This window comes from Gobio gobio (assembly GCF_949357685.1).
Source record: "Gobio gobio genome assembly, contig: scaffold_121, whole genome shotgun sequence".
Classification (NCBI taxonomy): domain Eukaryota; kingdom Metazoa; phylum Chordata; class Actinopteri; order Cypriniformes; family Gobionidae; genus Gobio; species Gobio gobio.
In genome coordinates this window covers 97,629-121,936 of record NW_027645596.1, presented here as the reverse complement: position 1 = coordinate 121,936, position 24,308 = coordinate 97,629, and the positions used below count along the sequence as shown (strand labels likewise).

The 24,308-nt window shown below is 43.3% G+C and overlaps 1 protein-coding gene across 1 annotated transcript in view; it reads right to left on the bottom strand.

Annotated features, from left to right (window-relative positions):
* LOC307122483 (uncharacterized protein) overlaps positions 1-24,308 on the bottom strand; it is a gene marked incomplete at both ends in the record, with an annotated part of 98,713 nt that overhangs the window by 32,844 nt on the left and 41,561 nt on the right. The window contains 21 exons of the mRNA XM_079846462.1: positions 2-194; positions 281-438; positions 512-609; positions 681-868; positions 945-1,127; positions 7,788-7,860; positions 7,944-8,091; positions 8,161-8,353; positions 8,440-8,597; positions 8,671-8,768; positions 8,840-9,027; positions 9,104-9,286; positions 15,804-15,876; positions 15,960-16,107; positions 16,177-16,369; positions 16,456-16,613; positions 16,687-16,784; positions 16,856-17,043; positions 17,120-17,302; positions 24,000-24,072; positions 24,156-24,303. Coding sequence (XP_079702588.1) covers positions 2-194; positions 281-438; positions 512-609; positions 681-868; positions 945-1,127; positions 7,788-7,860; positions 7,944-8,091; positions 8,161-8,353; positions 8,440-8,597; positions 8,671-8,768; positions 8,840-9,027; positions 9,104-9,286; positions 15,804-15,876; positions 15,960-16,107; positions 16,177-16,369; positions 16,456-16,613; positions 16,687-16,784; positions 16,856-17,043; positions 17,120-17,302; positions 24,000-24,072; positions 24,156-24,303 — 3,123 coding nt within the window. The remainder of the gene's footprint in view (position 1; positions 195-280; positions 439-511; positions 610-680; positions 869-944; positions 1,128-7,787; positions 7,861-7,943; positions 8,092-8,160; positions 8,354-8,439; positions 8,598-8,670; positions 8,769-8,839; positions 9,028-9,103; positions 9,287-15,803; positions 15,877-15,959; positions 16,108-16,176; positions 16,370-16,455; positions 16,614-16,686; positions 16,785-16,855; positions 17,044-17,119; positions 17,303-23,999; positions 24,073-24,155; positions 24,304-24,308) is intronic.

Sequence of the window (24,308 nt, the reverse complement as noted above, 5' to 3'; positions counted from 1 at the left end):
CCCATCGACCAGAAGGTCCCACTGGGGTAGACTGAGTGGACTGGGGGTTGATGTCGCCCAGCAACGTCCCAGCATTAGGACAATGTTGGGGTCGGTCCTCTCCAAAATGCGCACCTCAACATACACAGGCTCCCGCAGGACTTTTGTGACGGGATAATCAGCATCACCGTAGTAGGACGTGTATGCCTCATCCCCTGAGGAAGAAAACCAGCGTTTAACCAGAAACTGCTGCAACCTGGAGTTTTAGAAAATACTTATGCATACTTGGACAGACACTTACCTTCTGCACAGCCTTTGGTGACACATTGACCATTTGCCAGTCTAAGCTCCACCCTGAGGGGTCCAGAAGCCGCTACTGGTGGAGGTGCAGGAACAGTGTTGACCTCCACAACCAGAGCTTCCACAGAAGTAGCAGAGTACCTACACTGGAAGAGAAGCCTAGACAACAAATAGTGAGCTTGTAGCCTTTGTCAAGGATTCATATTTTTTCTAAATAAAATAAAATGCCTACTCAAAATGGCTGTCCCTTGTGATGGAACCAAGTGGTCCGACACCCACTTCATACGAGGAGGTCATTCGGTTTTCATACACCACATATCCACCGTCCTCCTGCAAATAGTAACTGTTGGCATCCAGGCCATTCCAAGCCATGCAGAACAGAACCACAAGCAGCTACTCACCATCATGCTTGTGCCACATGCAGTGACAGGGAACTGGTATATAGCAAAGGAAGGTGTGGATCCCACAGGACTGCAAGGTGGGTCGTTTCCACCCAGGAGACGGACTGAATCCAGGCTCAAGCGAGGTAGTGTAACATCTCTTGCCACCACTACCACAAACTGACCATCTCTTATACACTGGACAGTCACTGGAACAAGGTACAAGAGCAGGTTATTACTGAGGAGTGGTTTAACATGAACACCTTTGCATTGACTCACTCTTACCTGCCTTCCCATAGAAACACTGCTGTCCGTTAAAGCAGCAGTTGATAGCTTCACACTCAGCACCACTGATACCAGGTGGGCCACATTGGATCTGCTCATAATCAGCTACAGCACATTTGTCAAGGGGCTCTGCCTGCGCCACTGGCTGCTTAGACTGAACCTGCTGATGAAACTGTTGACTAGCTTGTTGTTGAACCTGCTGAGGAAACTGTTGACTAGCTTGTTGTTGAACCTGCTGAGGAAACTGTTGACTAGCTTGTTGTTGAACCTGCTGAGGAAACTGTTGACTAGCTTGTTGTTGAACCTGCTGAGGAAACTGTTGACTAGCTTGTTGTTGAACCTTCTGAGGAAACTGTTGACTAGCTTGTTGTTGAACCTTCTGAGGAAACTGTTGACTAGCTTGTTGTTGAACCTTCTGAGGAAACTGTTGACTAGCTTGTTGTTGAACCTTCTGAGGAAACTGTTGACTAGCTAGCTGTTGAACCTTCAGAGGAAACTGTTGACTAGCTTGTTGTTGAACCTTCAGAGGAAACTGTTGACTAGCTAGCTGTTGAACCTTCAGAGGAAACTGTTGACTAGCTTGTTGTTGAACCTTCAGAGGAAACTGTTGAACCTTCTGAGGAAACTGTTGACTAGCTTGTTGTTGAACCTTCTGAGGAAACTGTTGACTAGCTTGTTGTTGAACCTGCTGAGGAAACTGGGGCAAATTACTCCACTGTGGAACAGCATGACAAAAAGCACAAAACCACACACAAAGTGCCAGCGATTGAACAGCACACCAGCTTCCTGCCATTGTTCAACAGCTAGTCACACTGTTGAGATGATGCCCTTTGGTCTTTTTGTATTCTACAGATTTTGGCTAATTAACGATAATCCCTCCCTCTTCATGAACAGTCATGATTCTCCAGACTTGCCCAAATGGGAGCTTATGCTACCAGAAAATTCTCATCAAAATGATACGCATGTGATGTAGGCCTATATTGACTCCAATTAGTCAGATTTGTCATATTGAAGACAAATAAAAAGGTTCATGCTCAGGTTTGCTACTGGAGCTTGCCCAAAGTACTTTGGGTAGATGTTTGGTGCATTCCGCTTTGCTTGTAGACTAGCATTACTACTTTTACAATATCTTTATATGGCAGAAATAGTAAGAGTAGTCTGTAGTTCCAAATTTAGCAACACACTCACAAACCTCCCTAAGCACTTCCCCTCGGGGCAATCCCTGTCGCCAGTTTGAAGTGTTCCACAAGTGGACAAGAGAGGTTTATGTGGACAGACCCTCGACTCCTTAGACAGAGGGGACCAGTCTACTCATATATACTTTAATTACAAAATAAATGTAACTGTAATCAGTTACTTATGAAAATGTTAATTATTACAAAGGGGGTTACATCTGAATATTTTCTGTAAAAAGCTAGGATATGTTGAATAATATGAATTTGTTGCTTTGCCTGTGCAGGATGCCTCTTGCCATTTACAGTGTTTTTTTTTTATATACAATTGCTAGGACCCATTTCTCAATACTTAGGTCACTTTTTCAAAACTCTTCACACAGTTCTCCTAACAAACTTTCAGCTCGGCACAGCAGATCATTTCACATTCAAAATGCACTAAAACTACCAAAACACAATTCTTTCCCCTAGCAAAGGTTTTCAACCAACACGCACACACTTTGTCAATCCCCAAACGGACGAGGCGTTTATACTTGACGCACTCGCCGTTGTACTATTCTGTGAAACGACAGAGGGCGACTCGGAGTAATTGTTCTATAAACCATCAGGAAACAGCAGTGAGAGAAGAATGTAGCTACACAGGTGACCATATTTATTTGAATAAACTTCACCAAAAACCACACTACAAAAGAATCGTGTAAAACTCAGTAAACCTTGATTGCTAATCATTAATACGGTGTATGCTTTCGATTTACCCCGAAAGAAAGTGAAATATGACAACCTGCCCCATAGGTGGGGCACATTAACATGACAGCTTGATGTTATCAGATACAATCAAATAAAACAACAAGACAAAATACAAATTAACTTTCAAATAAAATAATGGCATCATTAAAAATATACTAATTTCTTCTGAACATTGACTGTCATTCTTTCCTCAATAGAATAGCATAGTTCTAATAGGGGCACATTGTAACAGTTACAACATGCCCCACCTGTGCAACTGGGATTTAAACCCGTCTAGTGTCTTCTGCTGGTTAGAGCAGCATTAAAAGAACTCTCAACTTGGTCTTATTTTCAATAAACTTAAGAAATGTACGTCTGTTATGTTAAATGTTCAGTGAGAGCGTCCAAAGAATTATTAATTGGTGCAGTTTCTCTAAATAATGTTGATATGGCAACTAGTAAATACATTAGGTTTCATCATCCCGGCATGTGTGGAAAGTTAACCTGTTACAACTAGCCCCGCGTTTAAATTCCAGACGGAGAAAAATAATAACTTCTGTACCTCTGCAAGTCACATAGCATGCAGCCATAGGGTTTCAGACTAAATGGGACTTGCAAAGGTACAGTCAGTTCCACCACATTTGCAGAATAAGGCACTCTTTCCAGGTCAAAAGCAAAGTGACAAGTCAGATACAAGCAAGGATTGATGTCAGTTTTATTGAGAAACTTTCTTTTGCCCTTGAACAATTACAGGACCAAGTGTGGCCTTGCCTTCCCACTGAACACCTAGAGAGAAGAAAAAGAGCAAAGTTAGGAGCACTTAAAACATCAAAAGCAACCTTAAAGCAAGAGCTACCGACCTCCATAGGGAGAAGCAGCAATTCCACCATCAGGACCACATGTTGAGTCACAGCAACCACAAACTTGGTCATTTCCATCAGCAGCAAACCACCTGCAACAAGACAAAGCACTTTCAACATGAGCAAAGTCAGCTTTTTAAAAAAAGAATAAGTGCAACGTACCCATTGGCAAAGGAACAGGATTTGCGCTGAGCGTCACTGGGTGCAGAAGCAATAGTTGCCTTCAGAACACATGTTATGTAGATCTACAAGGGATGACAGACAAGTCAGAAAACCAAAGCAGATGGGAAGAGAAGTCGAATTAACTCTTGTGGTACATACAGAAGGACTGGTGCTCTCCTGGAACATGAATGCCTCCAGCTGGAACTGGATCTTGTCAACCTGGGACCGAGGCATGAAGCGGGAGCTGGAAGCTGTAGCCTTGGCATCCACAAAGCACCTGACGACAAAGTCACCACAAAGAGCAACTCATGAATGTTTAAAAAGAGCAAACAAAACAGTCCTATAGCATCAAGAGCCATGACCTTACCCATGATTCTCAATGAAGGAATATCTCGGAAGGGAGTTCACGTCAGGCACCTGAGTGGCCACACAGCTGTCCACAAACACACGCAGAGGCACATGATTGTACTGCTTCACAGATGCCTCGATGTTAATAACGCCACCCAGGAAATAGGAGTATGAAGGCCTCTGGTAGGACCAATCGTCTACAAAAGAGAAGGAACACCCTAGGAAGAGCCACATTTGCAAGGTCGAAGGTCCAAAGAAAGTGCACTTACCCAGCATGAGCTTCAGGGAGAACATCAAGACTTCTTCACCAACCTTGGTTGAGGCATAAGGGACCCATGTTGGCCTCAAGGCATCACTGCTTACATTGTGTAGCCTGTGGTTCATGAAAGTACCCATTAAATGGTCTCCCAGTTGCACAAGCAGTGAAAGTCACAGAGGTCACTTACCTTTGATAGTGGCATTGAACGCCAACAATTGCACCATCGGCCCGGGTAATCGGAGTACCTGCAAGAGCCTCAGGGGTGTAGGTAAGAGAGAAGGTGTAGACAAGCTCATCCTCATTCATCTGTAAGAGATTGTAGTTAAAACAAGACAGTTCCTCATGAAGGTGTAATCATTATTATGAATGAGAGAAAGTGCATTGTGCAATACGGTGGACAAACACTTCAAGCAGGAGAAAACAACTGCAGAGCTTAAAACATGCATTGGTATGAACGGGCCTTAAGAAATGTTTATGCCAGCTGCCCTGGCATTGCAAATACAACATACAACAGCAGTGTGAACTGACGGTCCTTGAAGAGGACTTTGGATATCCTCAATTTGAACAAACAACCGATTAAGATTTAGGAGTTCTTACCATCTGCACGCTGTTGCAGTCCTGTAATTCATACTCAAAGATGAGCACCCTAGACTCAGAGTCCTGACCAGCAACAGGACATCCACCTAAAGACAGACCAGTTGGCTGGATCAACTGACCATTGCTAAACAAGTCCTGCTGGACTTCTACAAGAACCCGGTTCTCTCCGCATTGAACCGCTACGCTGCTGGGAGTCACGGGTTGCCTCAACTGGAAGTCCACCGCCAACTCGCTCTGCACCTCGGGAACGACCGGATACCTCCAATCCAAAGGCTTCACTGGACCCTGCAACAGCTGCTTCTCCTGAAGGCCAAAAGGCTCCTGTGCAAGGCCTCTGGAGGCAGGACCCAAAGGACTCTGAAATGGAGAAGCCGCTTGCAAAGGATTCCAGAGCTCTGGAGCAGAAAAGGCAGGACTTCTGAAATCTGGATCTGATTTTTGCACCATGCTTCTTGGACTTTGACTGTGCATCAAACTTCCCCACGCATCAGGCAGATCAAACACAACAATCACAACCACCACTAACACACCTCTCAGAAGCTCCATCCTAGCAAACTTTGACACAAATGCCACAACACACACCAGTGCTTGGCTTTGCCATTTTGTACAGCTTTGAATGAAGGTGGCTCATCCCCTTTTAGTTGAATTGATTGCCTTTGATTCTCCTCTGGACCTGTAGAGTTTATATGCATCTCTGGGACCCACAGCTCTGCACAATTTGTATGTCTCTCTTATCTGACAAATTGAGGGGGACATTTACATGACACCATTTTCAAATGAAACTTTAAATGCATTGTGTTCATTTACACAACAACAGTGCTTTGTGGGCCTTAAAAATGCAAACTTTTAAAAACAGGGTTTCAAAGTTTTTGAAAATGAGACCATTATTGTCTCCATGTAAACTACAAAAACATGAATTTGTGAAAACTGTGACATCATGCGCATGCATATTGCGTGTTTAGTCTATAGGCACGTAGTGTTTCTTTGCAAAGTGTCATCGCCATCTACTGGATTCTCTGCAGAGATTCTCCTAGAGATTTAATCAGATCAAGATACGTCATATTTGCACAGTCTAATCTAAAGGCCTTGGTGATGTTTTCCCTGAAGGTCGTGTCAGTGGCGGCCTCACAAAGTTCGATGGTTCGCCATGACACAGGAAGCTGTTGTAAGTCGGGCATACAATGTCCGATCTGCCCCAAACTTCAGATGTTTGATAAGAGTCCTGGCCTGAAGACATCTACATATGAGTTTCAGAATTAGGCATGGCAAAATGGCTCGATAGCGCCACCTACAACATTTCAACGAAGTGCCCCTCCCGCTACGTTTCACGTACAGGTATGAAATTCGGTACACAGCCCAATACCTACAAAAAATCTCCTGCTACAAAATCAACGACACAGAGGGAAGATAGTGAGGGAAGGGCATGAAAAAGTGAATTGAAACACAGTCATTCATTTTTGTCCACTTGCCCTCAGCTTCTTATTCTTGAACATCAGCAGTTTATGCAACTGGCCACAGACCTACGTTTTGTCAAATTTTCCACCAAAATGTCTCTAGGAAAAATGTGTGATACAAAGAGCAAGAAGAGTTAACAGGACTAAGACTTAAGTTAATGATGGGACACTAAAATGGACAAATATAATAGTAGACCCCATTTTGAAATGTGTATTTCACAAACCTAATACACCAACAGTTAGCTCTTCAAACCAGTTAAATATAATTCAAATGGGATGCATTTCCTTGACAGCATGGATACTAGTCAAATTGCCTTCCACGTTCTGTTTTTAATGGTGCAGCAACAACAAGCACAGACAGTTAAACAAAGTAGCTTATTTTGTCCAAATCTACAGAAGCGACATGGTTTAGACCAGTTAATGTCACACTCTGGAAACGGTTTATAAAGACCCCTTTCATGAGTGAAGGTTAAAAGTCAAAAAAGTTTAAAACATTTTAGACCGCATTTACACCTGTATTTAGCATAGTCCACTTGTGATTGGACTGATAAACGCTTTAGTACCAGGTGTAAACAGGCCCTCAGACAGCAACTCAGGTGTGATACACCAGTTAAGGGACTAAACCAGCTTTTATTAAAGCACCAGTCTACTTTTCAATAAACATTGGGGCTAGCCTAAAGAAAAAAGGCTGGTCACAATTTGGGATTAAAAAGGACAATGCAGGTTGATACTGATTTCATTGCAGATGCAATGCTGTACTTGCATGACTTCGGGGGGCTTTCAAATAGCATTAGCAAAAAACAGAGGGACTTGGCATGCTTGAATATCAGTACAAGCAGTTATGTTAGTCCAGCCATAAAGCCACAAGTAGAGACCAAAACAGATTCCATTAAGAACAGGGACCCAGGTTAGCAACTGGAACTTGGCAAATAGGTCAGGTTTGGGCAGAAACTTGGCTTGTTTAGTTCAAGTCAAGCATAACCTTGAAGCAAAAAAAGGGAACTCTGGTTTAGTAGTGTAGCCCAATAAATCAAACTGAGAACAGTCATGAAAGATCAATACCAAAGAGACAGTTGAGTTAAGAAGTTTATTAAAACTACTAAAGTCACATGACCAGGTTAACTTCTCCACTAGACACCACAGTTTGCCCACTAGAGATGGTCTTGACGTTAGCATCTCTTCCTGGAAAAGAAGTGGTAGAATCGTGAGGCATTTAAAAACCAAATTCTCATGGTTCCTGAAGTCAGTTTACAACAAGCACTCACTTTTCCTAGTGCAGCTTTGCTCACAGGAGCCAGAAGAGGGATGGCACACTGCTGTACTACAGTGGATGAAGATCTAACAGAGGGGGGAAAGGGATAAGCCACGGAAAGAAAAACAACACCTAATATTAAGGATTCAGGTAAGGCTGCAGAGCATACGGTTTCCTGTAGAGGAGCCAGTGATGCTGGATCCACAAATGTGAACATCTTCACAACAAAGCGCTTGTAGTGGGTTGGGAACTGAAGACCAGAAGATCCAGCCACCGGAACCAATGAGGTCAGGTAACGGTCATCCTGGTAAGGGCATCTGAAAGGTAAAGAGGCAGTCAGAAGTGCCTTACAGCACACTAGATGGATAAAGACTGGCCTTACTCACCCATCGACCAGAAGGTCCCACTGGGGTAGACTGAGTGGACTGGGGGTTGATGTCGCCCAGCAACGTCCCAGCATTAGGACAATGTTGGGGTCGGTCCTCTCCAAAATGCGCACCTCAACATACACAGGCTCCCGCAGGACTTTTGTGACGGGATAATCAGCATCACCGTAGTAGGACGTGTATGCCTCATCCCCTGAGGAAGAAAACCAGCGTTTAACCAGAAACTGCTGCAACCTGGAGTTTTAGAAAATACTTATGCATACTTGGACAGACACTTACCTTCTGCACAGCCTTTGGTGACACATTGACCATTTGCCAGTCTAAGCTCCACCCTGAGGGGTCCAGAAGCCGCTACTGGTGGAGGTGCAGGAACAGTGTTGACCTCCACAACCAGAGCTTCCACAGAAGTAGCAGAGTACCTACACTGGAAGAGAAGCCTAGACAACAAATAGTGAGCTTGTAGCCTTTGTCAAGGATTCATATTTTTTCTAAATAAAATAAAATGCCTACTCAAAATGGCTGTCCCTTGTGATGGAACCAAGTGGTCCGACACCCACTTCATACGAGGAGGTCATTCGGTTTTCATACACCACATATCCACCGTCCTCCTGCAAATAGTAACTGTTGGCATCCAGGCCATTCCAAGCCATGCAGAACAGAACCACAAGCAGCTACTCACCATCATGCTTGTGCCACATGCAGTGACAGGGAACTGGTATATAGCAAAGGAAGGTGTGGATCCCACAGGACTGCAAGGTGGGTCGTTTCCACCCAGGAGACGGACTGAATCCAGGCTCAAGCGAGGTAGTGTAACATCTCTTGCCACCACTACCACAAACTGACCATCTCTTATACACTGGACAGTCACTGGAACAAGGTACAAGAGCAGGTTATTACTGAGGAGTGGTTTAACATGAACACCTTTGCATTGACTCACTCTTACCTGCCTTCCCATAGAAACACTGCTGTCCGTTAAAGCAGCAGTTGATAGCTTCACACTCAGCACCACTGATACCAGGTGGGCCACATTGGATCTGCTCATAATCAGCTACAGCACATTTGTCAAGGGGCTCTGCCTGCGCCACTGGCTGCTTAGACTGAACCTGCTGATGAAACTGTTGACTAGCTTGTTGTTGAACCTGCTGAGGAAACTGTTGACTAGCTTGTTGTTGAACCTGCTGAGGAAACTGTTGACTAGCTTGTTGTTGAACCTTCTGAGGAAACTGTTGACTAGCTTGTTGTTGAACCTTCTGAGGAAACTGTTGACTAGCTTGTTGTTGAACCTTCTGAGGAAACTGTTGACTAGCTTGTTGTTGAACCTTCTGAGGAAACTGTTGACTAGCTAGCTGTTGAACCTTCAGAGGAAACTGTTGACTAGCTTGTTGTTGAACCTTCAGAGGAAACTGTTGAACCTTCTGAGGAAACTGTTGACTAGCTTGTTGTTGAACCTTCTGAGGAAACTGTTGACTAGCTTGTTGTTGAACCTGCTGAGGAAACTGGGGCAAATTACTCCACTGTGGAACAGCATGACAAAAAGCACAAAACCACACACAAAGTGCCAGCGATTGAACAGCACACCAGCTTCCTGCCATTGTTCAACAGCTAGTCACACTGTTGAGATGATGCCCTTTGGTCTTTTTGTATTCTACAGATTTTGGCTAATTAACGATAATCCCTCCCTCTTCATGAACAGTCATGATTCTCCAGACTTGCCCAAATGGGAGCTTATGCTACCAGAAAATTCTCATCAAAATGATACGCATGTGATGTAGGCCTATATTGACTCCAATTAGTCAGATTTGTCATATTGAAGACAAATAAAAAGGTTCATGCTCAGGTTTGCTACTGGAGCTTGCCCAAAGTACTTTGGGTAGATGTTTGGTGCATTCCGCTTTGCTTGTAGACTAGCATTACTACTTTTACAATATCTTTATATGGCAGAAATAGTAAGAGTAGTCTGTAGTTCCAAATTTAGCAACACACTCACAAACCTCCCTAAGCACTTCCCCTCGGGGCAATCCCTGTCGCCAGTTTGAAGTGTTCCACAAGTGGACAAGAGAGGTTTATGTGGACAGACCCTCGACTCCTTAGACAGAGGGGACCAGTCTACTCATATATACTTTAATTACAAAATAAATGTAACTGTAATCAGTTACTTATGAAAATGTTAATTATTACAAAGGGGGTTACATCTGAATATTTTCTGTAAAAAGCTAGGATATGTTGAATAATATGAATTTGTTGCTTTGCCTGTGCAGGATGCCTCTTGCCATTTACAGTGTTTTTTTTTTATATACAATTGCTAGGACCCATTTCTCAATACTTAGGTCACTTTTTCAAAACTCTTCACACAGTTCTCCTAACAAACTTTCAGCTCGGCACAGCAGATCATTTCACATTCAAAATGCACTAAAACTACCAAAACACAATTCTTTCCCCTAGCAAAGGTTTTCAACCAACACGCACACACTTTGTCAATCCCCAAACGGACGAGGCGTTTATACTTGACGCACTCGCCGTTGTACTATTCTGTGAAACGACAGAGGGCGACTCGGAGTAATTGTTCTATAAACCATCAGGAAACAGCAGTGAGAGAAGAATGTAGCTACACAGGTGACCATATTTATTTGAATAAACTTCACCAAAAACCACACTACAAAAGAATCGTGTAAAACTCAGTAAACCTTGATTGCTAATCATTAATACGGTGTATGCTTTCGATTTACCCCGAAAGAAAGTGAAATATGACAACCTGCCCCATAGGTGGGGCACATTAACATGACAGCTTGATGTTATCAGATACAATCAAATAAAACAACAAGACAAAATACAAATTAACTTTCAAATAAAATAATGGCATCATTAAAAATATACTAATTTCTTCTGAACATTGACTGTCATTCTTTCCTCAATAGAATAGCATAGTTCTAATAGGGGCACATTGTAACAGTTACAACATGCCCCACCTGTGCAACTGGGATTTAAACCCGTCTAGTGTCTTCTGCTGGTTAGAGCAGCATTAAAAGAACTCTCAACTTGGTCTTATTTTCAATAAACTTAAGAAATGTACGTCTGTTATGTTAAATGTTCAGTGAGAGCGTCCAAAGAATTATTAATTGGTGCAGTTTCTCTAAATAATGTTGATATGGCAACTAGTAAATACATTAGGTTTCATCATCCCGGCATGTGTGGAAAGTTAACCTGTTACAACTAGCCCCGCGTTTAAATTCCAGACGGAGAAAAATAATAACTTCTGTACCTCTGCAAGTCACATAGCATGCAGCCATAGGGTTTCAGACTAAATGGGACTTGCAAAGGTACAGTCAGTTCCACCACATTTGCAGAATAAGGCACTCTTTCCAGGTCAAAAGCAAAGTGACAAGTCAGATACAAGCAAGGATTGATGTCAGTTTTATTGAGAAACTTTCTTTTGCCCTTGAACAATTACAGGACCAAGTGTGGCCTTGCCTTCCCACTGAACACCTAGAGAGAAGAAAAAGAGCAAAGTTAGGAGCACTTAAAACATCAAAAGCAACCTTAAAGCAAGAGCTACCGACCTCCATAGGGAGAAGCAGCAATTCCACCATCAGGACCACATGTTGAGTCACAGCAACCACAAACTTGGTCATTTCCATCAGCAGCAAACCACCTGCAACAAGACAAAGCACTTTCAACATGAGCAAAGTCAGCTTTTTAAAAAAAGAATAAGTGCAACGTACCCATTGGCAAAGGAACAGGATTTGCGCTGAGCGTCACTGGGTGCAGAAGCAATAGTTGCCTTCAGAACACATGTTATGTAGATCTACAAGGGATGACAGACAAGTCAGAAAACCAAAGCAGATGGGAAGAGAAGTCGAATTAACTCTTGTGGTACATACAGAAGGACTGGTGCTCTCCTGGAACATGAATGCCTCCAGCTGGAACTGGATCTTGTCAACCTGGGACCGAGGCATGAAGCGGGAGCTGGAAGCTGTAGCCTTGGCATCCACAAAGCACCTGACGACAAAGTCACCACAAAGAGCAACTCATGAATGTTTAAAAAGAGCAAACAAAACAGTCCTATAGCATCAAGAGCCATGACCTTACCCATGATTCTCAATGAAGGAATATCTCGGAAGGGAGTTCACGTCAGGCACCTGAGTGGCCACACAGCTGTCCACAAACACACGCAGAGGCACATGATTGTACTGCTTCACAGATGCCTCGATGTTAATAACGCCACCCAGGAAATAGGAGTATGAAGGCCTCTGGTAGGACCAATCGTCTACAAAAGAGAAGGAACACCCTAGGAAGAGCCACATTTGCAAGGTCGAAGGTCCAAAGAAAGTGCACTTACCCAGCATGAGCTTCAGGGAGAACATCAAGACTTCTTCACCAACCTTGGTTGAGGCATAAGGGACCCATGTTGGCCTCAAGGCATCACTGCTTACATTGTGTAGCCTGTGGTTCATGAAAGTACCCATTAAATGGTCTCCCAGTTGCACAAGCAGTGAAAGTCACAGAGGTCACTTACCTTTGATAGTGGCATTGAACGCCAACAATTGCACCATCGGCCCGGGTAATCGGAGTACCTGCAAGAGCCTCAGGGGTGTAGGTAAGAGAGAAGGTGTAGACAAGCTCATCCTCATTCATCTGTAAGAGATTGTAGTTAAAACAAGACAGTTCCTCATGAAGGTGTAATCATTATTATGAATGAGAGAAAGTGCATTGTGCAATACGGTGGACAAACACTTCAAGCAGGAGAAAACAACTGCAGAGCTTAAAACATGCATTGGTATGAACGGGCCTTAAGAAATGTTTATGCCAGCTGCCCTGGCATTGCAAATACAACATACAACAGCAGTGTGAACTGACGGTCCTTGAAGAGGACTTTGGATATCCTCAATTTGAACAAACAACCGATTAAGATTTAGGAGTTCTTACCATCTGCACGCTGTTGCAGTCCTGTAATTCATACTCAAAGATGAGCACCCTAGACTCAGAGTCCTGACCAGCAACAGGACATCCACCTAAAGACAGACCAGTTGGCTGGATCAACTGACCATTGCTAAACAAGTCCTGCTGGACTTCTACAAGAACCCGGTTCTCTCCGCATTGAACCGCTACGCTGCTGGGAGTCACGGGTTGCCTCAACTGGAAGTCCACCGCCAACTCGCTCTGCACCTCGGGAACGACCGGATACCTCCAATCCAAAGGCTTCACTGGACCCTGCAACAGCTGCTTCTCCTGAAGGCCAAAAGGCTCCTGTGCAAGGCCTCTGGAGGCAGGACCCAAAGGACTCTGAAATGGAGAAGCCGCTTGCAAAGGATTCCAGAGCTCTGGAGCAGAAAAGGCAGGACTTCTGAAATCTGGATCTGATTTTTGCACCATGCTTCTTGGACTTTGACTGTGCATCAAACTTCCCCACGCATCAGGCAGATCAAACACAACAATCACAACCACCACTAACACACCTCTCAGAAGCTCCATCCTAGCAAACTTTGACACAAATGCCACAACACACACCAGTGCTTGGCTTTGCCATTTTGTACAGCTTTGAATGAAGGTGGCTCATCCCCTTTTAGTTGAATTGATTGCCTTTGATTCTCCTCTGGACCTGTAGAGTTTATATGCATCTCTGGGACCCACAGCTCTGCACAATTTGTATGTCTCTCTTATCTGACAAATTGAGGGGGACATTTACATGACACCATTTTCAAATGAAACTTTAAATGCATTGTGTTCATTTACACAACAACAGTGCTTTGTGGGCCTTAAAAATGCAAACTTTTAAAAACAGGGTTTCAAAGTTTTTGAAAATGAGACCATTATTGTCTCCATGTAAACTACAAAAACATGAATTTGTGAAAACTGTGACATCATGCGCATGCATATTGCGTGTTTAGTCTATAGGCACGTAGTGTTTCTTTGCAAAGTGTCATCGCCATCTACTGGATTCTCTGCAGAGATTCTCCTAGAGATTTAATCAGATCAAGATACGTCATATTTGCACAGTCTAATCTAAAGGCCTTGGTGATGTTTTCCCTGAAGGTCGTGTCAGTGGCGGCCTCACAAAGTTCGATGGTTCGCCATGACACAGGAAGCTGTTGTAAGTCGGGCATACAATGTCCGATCTGCCCCAAACTTCAGATGTTTGATAAGAGTCCTGGCCTGAAGACATCTACATATGAGTTTCAGAATTAGGCATGGCAAAATGGCTCGATAGCGCCACCTACAACATTTCAACGAAGTGCCCCTCCCGCTACGTTTCACGTACAGGTATGAAATTCGGTACACAGCCCAATACCTACAAAAAATCTCCTGCTACAAAATCAACGACACAGAGGGAAGATAGTGAGGGAAGGGCATGAAAAAGTGAATTGAAACACAGTCATTCATTTTTGTCCACTTGCCCTCAGCTTCTTATTCTTGAACATCAGCAGTTTATGCAACTGGCCACAGACCTACGTTTTGTCAAATTTTCCACCAAAATGTCTCTAGGAAAAATGTGTGATACAAAGAGCAAGAAGAGTTAACAGGACTAAGACTTAAGTTAATGATGGGACACTAAAATGGACAAATATAATAGTAGACCCCATTTTGAAATGTGTATTTCACAAACCTAATACACCAACAGTTAGCTCTTCAAACCAGTTAAATATAATTCAAATGGGATGCATTTCCTTGACAGCATGGATACTAGTCAAATTGCCTTCCACGTTCTGTTTTTAATGGTGCAGCAACAACAAGCACAGACAGTTAAACAAAGTAGCTTATTTTGTCCAAATCTACAGAAGCGACATGGTTTAGACCAGTTAATGTCACACTCTGGAAACGGTTTATAAAGACCCCTTTCATGAGTGAAGGTTAAAAGTCAAAAAAAGTTTAAAACATTTTAGACCGCATTTACACCTGTATTTAGCATAGTCCACTTGTGATTGGACTGATAAACGCTTTAGTACCAGGTGTAAACAGGCCCTCAGACAGCAACTCAGGTGTGATACACCAGTTAAGGGACTAAACCAGCTTTTATTAAAGCACCAGTCTACTTTTCAATAAACATTGGGGCTAGCCTAAAGAAAAAAGGCTGGTCACAATTTGGGATTAAAAAGGACAATGCAGGTTGATACTGATTTCATTGCAGATGCAATGCTGTACTTGCATGACTTCGGGGGGCTTTCAAATAGCATTAGCAAAAAACAGAGGGACTTGGCATGCTTGAATATCAGTACAAGCAGTTATGTTAGTCCAGCCATAAAGCCACAAGTAGAGACCAAAACAGATTCCATTAAGAACAGGGACCCAGGTTAGCAACTGGAACTTGGCAAATAGGTCAGGTTTGGGCAGAAACTTGGCTTGTTTAGTTCAAGTCAAGCATAACCTTGAAGCAAAAAAAGGGAACTCTGGTTTAGTAGTGTAGCCCAATAAATCAAACTGAGAACAGTCATGAAAGATCAATACCAAAGAGACAGTTGAGTTAAGAAGTTTATTAAAACTACTAAAGTCACATGACCAGGTTAACTTCTCCACTAGACACCACAGTTTGCCCACTAGAGATGGTCTTGACGTTAGCATCTCTTCCTGGAAAAGAAGTGGTAGAATCGTGAGGCATTTAAAAACCAAATTCTCATGGTTCCTGAAGTCAGTTTACAACAAGCACTCACTTTTCCTAGTGCAGCTTTGCTCACAGGAGCCAGAAGAGGGATGGCACACTGCTGTACTACAGTGGATGAAGATCTAACAGAGGGGGGAAAGGGATAAGCCACGGAAAGAAAAACAACACCTAATATTAAGGATTCAGGTAAGGCTGCAGAGCATACGGTTTCCTGTAGAGGAGCCAGTGATGCTGGATCCACAAATGTGAACATCTTCACAACAAAGCGCTTGTAGTGGGTTGGGAACTGAAGACCAGAAGATCCAGCCACCGGAACCAATGAGGTCAGGTAACGGTCATCCTGGTAAGGGCATCTGAAAGGTAAAGAGGCAGTCAGAAGTGCCTTACAGCACACTAGATGGATAAAGACTGGCCTTACTCACCCATCGACCAGAAGGTCCCACTGGGGTAGACTGAGTGGACTGGGGGTTGATGTCGCCCAGCAACGTCCCAGCATTAGGACAATGTTGGGGTCGGTCCTCTCCAAAATGCGCACCTCAACATACACAGGCTCCCGCAGGACTTTTGTGACGGGATAATCAGCATCACCGTAGTAGGACGTGTATGCCTCATCCCCTGAGGAAGAAAACCAGCGTTTAACCAGAAACTGCTGCAACCTGGAGTTTTAGAAAATACTTATGCATACTTGGACAGACACTTACCTTCTGCACAGCCTTTGGTGACACATTGACCATTTGCCAGTCTAAGCTCCACCCTGAGGGGTCCAGAAGCCGCTACTGGTGGAGGTGCAGGAACAGTGTTGACCTCCACAACCAGAGCTTCCACAGAAGTAGCAGAGTACCTACACTGGAAGAGAAGCCTAGACAACAAATAGTGAGCTTGTAGCCTTTGTCAAGGATTCATATTTTTTCTAAATAAAATAAAATGCCTACTCAAAATGGCTGTCCCTTGTGATGGAACCAAGTGGTCCGACACCCACTTCATACGAGGAGGTCATTCGGTTTTCATACACCACATATCCACCGTCCTCCTGCAAATAGTAACTGTTGGCATCCAGGCCATTCCAAGCCATGCAGAACAGAACCACAAGCAGCTACTCACCATCATGCTTGTGCCACATGCAGTGACAGGGAACTGGTATATAGCAAAGGAAGGTGTGGATCCCACAGGACTGCAAGGTGGGTCGTTTCCACCCAGGAGACGGACTGAATCCAGGCTCAAGCGAGGTAGTGTAACATCTCTTGCCACCACTACCACAAACTGACCATCTCTTATACACTGGACAGTCACTGGAACAAGGTACAAGAGCAGGTTATTACTGAGGAGTGGTTTAACATGAACACCTTTGCATTGACTCACTCTTACCTGCCTTCCCATAGAAACACTGCTGTCCGTTAAAGCAGCAGTTGATAGCTTCACACTCAGCACCACTGATACCAGGTGGGCCACATTGGATCTGCTCATAATCAGCTACAGCACATTTGTCAAGGGGCTCTGCCTGCGCCACTGGCTGCTTAGACTGAACCTGCTGATGAAACTGTTGACTAGCTTGTTGTTGAACCTGCTGAGGAAACTGTTGACTAGCTTGTTGTTGAACCTGCTGAGGAAACTGTTGACTAGCTTGTTGTTGAACCTGCTGAGGAAACTGTTGACTAGCTTGTTGTTGAACCTTCTGAGGAAACTGTTGACTAGCTTGTTGTTGAACCTTCTGAGGAAACTGTTGACTAGCTTGTTGTTGAACCTTCTGAGGAAACTGTTGACTAGCTTGTTGTTGAACCTTCTGAGGAAACTGTTGACTAGCTTGTTGTTGAACCTTCTGAGGAAACTGTTGACTAGCTTGTTGTTGAACCTTCTGAGGAAACTGTTGACTAGCTAGCTGTTGAACCTTCAGAGGAAACTGTTGACTAGCTTGTTGTTGAACCTTCAGAGGAAACTGTTGACTAGCTAGCTGTTGAACCTTCAGAGGAAACTGTTGACTAGCTTGTTGTTGAACCTTCAGAGGAAACTGTTGAACCTTCTGAGGAAACTGTTGACTAGCTTGTTGTTGAACCTTCTGAGGAAACTGTTGACTAGCTTGTTGTTGAACCTGCTGAGGAAACTGGGGCAAATTACTCCACTGTGGAACAGCATGACAAAAAGCACAAAACCACACACAAAGTGCCAGCGATTGAACAGCACACCAGCTTCCTGCCATTGTTCAACAGCTAGTCACACTGTTGAGATGATGCCCTTTGGTCTTTTTGTATTCTACAGATTTTGGCTAATTAACGATAATCCCTCCCTCTTCATGAACAGTCATGATTCTCCAGACTTGCCCAAATGGGAGCTTATGCTACCAGAAAATTCTCATCAAAATGATACGCATGTGATGTAGGCCTATATTGACTCCAATTAGTCAGATTTGTCATATTGAAGACAAATAAAAAGGTTCATGCTCAGGTTTGCTACTGGAGCTTGCCCAAAGTACTTTGGGTAGATGTTTGGTGCATTCCGCTTTGCTTGTAGACTAGCATTACTACTTTTACAATATCTTTATATGGCAGAAATAGTAAGAGTAGTCTGTAGTTCCAAATTTAGCAACACACTCACAAACCTCCCTAAGCACTTCCCCTCGGGGCAATCCCTGTCGCCAGTTTGAAGTGTTCCACAAGTGGACAAGAGAGGTTTATGTGGACAGACCCTCGACTCCTTAGACAGAGGGGACCAGTCTACTCATATATACTTTAATTACAAAATAAATGTAACTGTAATCAGTTACTTATGAAAATGTTAATTATTACAAAGGGGGTTACATCTGAATATTTTCTGTAAAAAGCTAGGATATGTTGAATAATATGAATTTGTTGCTTTGCCTGTGCAGGATGCCTCTTGCCATTTACAGTGTTTTTTTTTTATATACAATTGCTAGGACCCATTTCTCAATACTTAGGTCACTTTTTCAAAACTCTTCACACAGTTCTCCTAACAAACTTTCAGCTCGGCACAGCAGATCATTTCACATTCAAAATGCACTAAAACTACCAAAACACAATTCTTTCCCCTAGCAAAGGTTTTCAACCAACACGCACACACTTTGTCAATCCCCAAACGGACGAGGCGTTTATACTTGACGCACTCGCCGTTGTACTATTCTGTGAAACGACAGAGGGCGACTCGGAGTAATTGTTCTATAAACCATCAGGAAACAGCAGTGAGAGAAGAATGTAGCTACACAGGTGACCATATTTATTTGAATAAACTTCACCAAAAACCACACTACAAAAGAATCGTGTAAAACTCAGTAAACCTTGATTGCTAATCATTAATACGGTGTATGCTTTCGATTTACCCCGAAAGAAAGTGAAATATGACAACCTGCCCCATAGGTGGGGCACATTAACATGACAGCTTGATGTTATCAGATACAATCAAATAAAACAACAAGACAAAATACAAATTAACTTTCAAATAAAATAATGGCATCATTAAAAATATACTAATTTCTTCTGAACATTGACTGTCATTCTTTCCTCAATAGAATAGCATAGTTCTAATAGGGGCACATTGTAACAGTTACAACATGCCCCACCTGTGCAACTGGGATTTAAACCCGTCTAGTGTCTTCTGCTGGTTAGAGCAGCATTAAAAGAACTCTCAACTTGGTCTTATTTTCAATAAACTTAAGAAATGTACGTCTGTTATGTTAAATGTTCAGTGAGAGCGTCCAAAGAATTATTAATTGGTGCAGTTTCTCTAAATAATGTTGATATGGCAACTAGTAAATACATTAGGTTTCATCATCCCGGCATGTGTGGAAAGTTAACCTGTTACAACTAGCCCCGCGTTTAAATTCCAGACGGAGAAAAATAATAACTTCTGTACCTCTGCAAGTCACATAGCATGCAGCCATAGGGTTTCAGACTAAATGGGACTTGCAAAGGTACAGTCAGTTCCACCACATTTGCAGAATAAGGCACTCTTTCCAGGTCAAAAGCAAAGTGACAAGTCAGATACAAGCAAGGATTGATGTCAGTTTTATTGAGAAACTTTCTTTTGCCCTTGAACAATTACAGGACCAAGTGTGGCCTTGCCTTCCCACTGAACACCTAGAGAGAAGAAAAAGAGCAAAGTTAGGAGCACTTAAAACATCAAAAGCAACCTTAAAGCAAGAGCTACCGACCTCCATAGGGAGAAGCAGCAATTCCACCATCAGGACCACATGTTGAGTCACAGCAACCACAAACTTGGTCATTTCCATCAGCAGCAAACCACCTGCAACAAGACAAAGCACTTTCAACATGAGCAAAGTCAGCTTTTTAAAAAAAGAATAAGTGCAACGTACCCATTGGCAAAGGAACAGGATTTGCGCTGAGCGTCACTGGGTGCAGAAGCAATAGTTGCCTTCAGAACACATGTTATGTAGATCTACAAGGGATGACAGACAAGTCAGAAAACCAAAGCAGATGGGAAGAGAAGTCGAATTAACTCTTGTGGTACATACAGAAGGACTGGTGCTCTCCTGGAACATGAATGCCTCCAGCTGGAACTGGATCTTGTCAACCTGGGACCGAGGCATGAAGCGGGAGCTGGAAGCTGTAGCCTTGGCATCCACAAAGCACCTGACGACAAAGTCACCACAAAGAGCAACTCATGAATGTTTAAAAAGAGCAAACAAAACAGTCCTATAGCATCAAGAGCCATGACCTTACCCATGATTCTCAATGAAGGAATATCTCGGAAGGGAGTTCACGTCAGGCACCTGAGTGGCCACACAGCTGTCCACAAACACACGCAGAGGCACATGATTGTACTGCTTCACAGATGCCTCGATGTTAATAACGCCACCCAGGAAATAGGAGTATGAAGGCCTCTGGTAGGACCAATCGTCTACAAAAGAGAAGGAACACCCTAGGAAGAGCCACATTTGCAAGGTCGAAGGTCCAAAGAAAGTGCACTTACCCAGCATGAGCTTCAGGGAGAACATCAAGACTTCTTCACCAACCTTGGTTGAGGCATAAGGGACCCATGTTGGCCTCAAGGCATCACTGCTTACATTGTGTAGCCTGTGGTTCATGAAAGTACCCATTAAATGGTCTCCCAGTTGCACAAGCAGTGAAAGTCACAGAGGTCACTTACCTTTGATAGTGGCATTGAACGCCAACAATTGCACCATCGGCCCGGGTAATCGGAGTACCTGCAAGAGCCTCAGGGGTGTAGGTAAGAGAGAAGGTGTAGACAAGCTCATCCTCATTCATCTGTAAGAGATTGTAGTTAAAACAAGACAGTTCCTCATGAAGGTGTAATCATTATTATGAATGAGAGAAAGTGCATTGTGCAATACGGTGGACAAACACTTCAAGCAGGAGAAAACAACTGCAGAGCTTAAAACATGCATTGGTATGAACGGGCCTTAAGAAATGTTTATGCCAGCTGCCCTGGCATTGCAAATACAACATACAACAGCAGTGTGAACTGACGGTCCTTGAAGAGGACTTTGGATATCCTCAATTTGAACAAACAACCGATTAAGATTTAGGAGTTCTTACCATCTGCACGCTGTTGCAGTCCTGTAATTCATACTCAAAGATGAGCACCCTAGACTCAGAGTCCTGACCAGCAACAGGACATCCACCTAAAGACAGACCAGTTGGCTGGATCAACTGACCATTGCTAAACAAGTCCTGCTGGACTTCTACAAGAACCCGGTTCTCTCCGCATTGAACCGCTACGCTGCTGGGAGTCACGGGTTGCCTCAACTGGAAGTCCACCGCCAACTCGCTCTGCACCTCGGGAACGACCGGATACCTCCAATCCAAAGGCTTCACTGGACCCTGCAACAGCTGCTTCTCCTGAAGGCCAAAAGGCTCCTGTGCAAGGCCTCTGGAGGCAGGACCCAAAGGACTCTGAAATGGAGAAGCCGCTTGCAAAGGATTCCAGAGCTCTGGAGCAGAAAAGGCAGGACTTCTGAAATCTGGATCTGATTTTTGCACCATGCTTCTTGGACTTTGACTGTGCATCAAACTTCCCCACGCATCAGGCAGATCAAACACAACAATCACAACCACCACTAACACACCTCTCAGAAGCTCCATCCTAGCAAACTTTGACACAAATGCCACAACACACACCAGTGCTTGGCTTTGCCATTTTGTACAGCTTTGAATGAAGGTGGCTCATCCCCTTTTAGTTGAATTGATTGCCTTTGATTCTCCTCTGGACCTGTAGAGTTTATATGCATCTCTGGGACCCACAGCTCTGCACAATTTGTATGTCTCTCTTATCTGACAAATTGAGGGGGACATTTACATGACACCATTTTCAAATGAAACTTTAAATGCATTGTGTTCATTTACACAACAACAGTGCTTTGTGGGCCTTAAAAATGCAAACTTTTAAAAACAGGGTTTCAAAGTTTTTGAAAATGAGACCATTATTGTCTCCATGTAAACTACAAAAACATGAATTTGTGAAAACTGTGACATCATGCGCATGCATATTGCGTGTTTAGTCTATAGGCACGTAGTGTTTCTTTGCAAAGTGTCATCGCCATCTACTGGATTCTCTGCAGAGATTCTCCTAGAGATTTAATCAGATCAAGATACGTCATATTTGCACAGTCTAATCTAAAGGCCTTGGTGATGTTTTCCCTGAAGGTCGTGTCAGTGGCGGCCTCACAAAGTTCGATGGTTCGCCATGACACAGGAAGCTGTTGTAAGTCGGGCATACAATGTCCGATCTGCCCCAAACTTCAGATGTTTGATAAGAGTCCTGGCCTGAAGACATCTACATATGAGTTTCAGAATTAGGCATGGCAAAATGGCTCGATAGCGCCACCTACAACATTTCAACGAAGTGCCCCTCCCGCTACGTTTCACGTACAGGTATGAAATTCGGTACACAGCCCAATACCTACAAAAAATCTCCTGCTACAAAATCAACGACACAGAGGGAAGATAGTGAGGGAAGGGCATGAAAAAGTGAATTGAAACACAGTCATTCATTTTTGTCCACTTGCCCTCAGCTTCTTATTCTTGAACATCAGCAGTTTATGCAACTGGCCACAGACCTACGTTTTGTCAAATTTTCCACCAAAATGTCTCTAGGAAAAATGTGTGATACAAAGAGCAAGAAGAGTTAACAGGACTAAGACTTAAGTTAATGATGGGACACTAAAATGGACAAATATAATAGTAGACCCCATTTTGAAATGTGTATTTCACAAACCTAATACACCAACAGTTAGCTCTTCAAACCAGTTAAATATAATTCAAATGGGATGCATTTCCTTGACAGCATGGATACTAGTCAAATTGCCTTCCACGTTCTGTTTTTAATGGTGCAGCAACAACAAGCACAGACAGTTAAACAAAGTAGCTTATTTTGTCCAAATCTACAGAAGCGACATGGTTTAGACCAGTTAATGTCACACTCTGGAAACGGTTTATAAAGACCCCTTTCATGAGTGAAGGTTAAAAGTCAAAAAAAGTTTAAAACATTTTAGACCGCATTTACACCTGTATTTAGCATAGTCCACTTGTGATTGGACTGATAAACGCTTTAGTACCAGGTGTAAACAGGCCCTCAGACAGCAACTCAGGTGTGATACACCAGTTAAGGGACTAAACCAGCTTTTATTAAAGCACCAGTCTACTTTTCAATAAACATTGGGGCTAGCCTAAAGAAAAAAGGCTGGTCACAATTTGGGATTAAAAAGGACAATGCAGGTTGATACTGATTTCATTGCAGATGCAATGCTGTACTTGCATGACTTCGGGGGGCTTTCAAATAGCATTAGCAAAAAACAGAGGGACTTGGCATGCTTGAATATCAGTACAAGCAGTTATGTTAGTCCAGCCATAAAGCCACAAGTAGAGACCAAAACAGATTCCATTAAGAACAGGGACCCAGGTTAGCAACTGGAACTTGGCAAATAGGTCAGGTTTGGGCAGAAACTTGGCTTGTTTAGTTCAAGTCAAGCATAACCTTGAAGCAAAAAAAGGGAACTCTGGTTTAGTAGTGTAGCCCAATAAATCAAACTGAGAACAGTCATGAAAGATCAATACCAAAGAGACAGTTGAGTTAAGAAGTTTATTAAAACTACTAAAGTCACATGACCAGGTTAACTTCTCCACTAGACACCACAGTTTGCCCACTAGAGATGGTCTTGACGTTAGCATCTCTTCCTGGAAAAGAAGTGGTAGAATCGTGAGGCATTTAAAAACCAAATTCTCATGGTTCCTGAAGTCAGTTTACAACAAGCACTCACTTTTCCTAGTGCAGCTTTGCTCACAGGAGCCAGAAGAGGGATGGCACACTGCTGTACTACAGTGGATGAAGATCTAACAGAGGGGGGAAAGGGATAAGCCACGGAAAGAAAAACAACACCTAATATTAAGGATTCAGGTAAGGCTGCAGAGCATACGGTTTCCTGTAGAGGAGCCAGTGATGCTGGATCCACAAATGTGAACATCTTCACAACAAAGCGCTTGTAGTGGGTTGGGAACTGAAGACCAGAAGATCCAGCCACCGGAACCAATGAGGTCAGGTAACGGTCATCCTGGTAAGGGCATCTGAA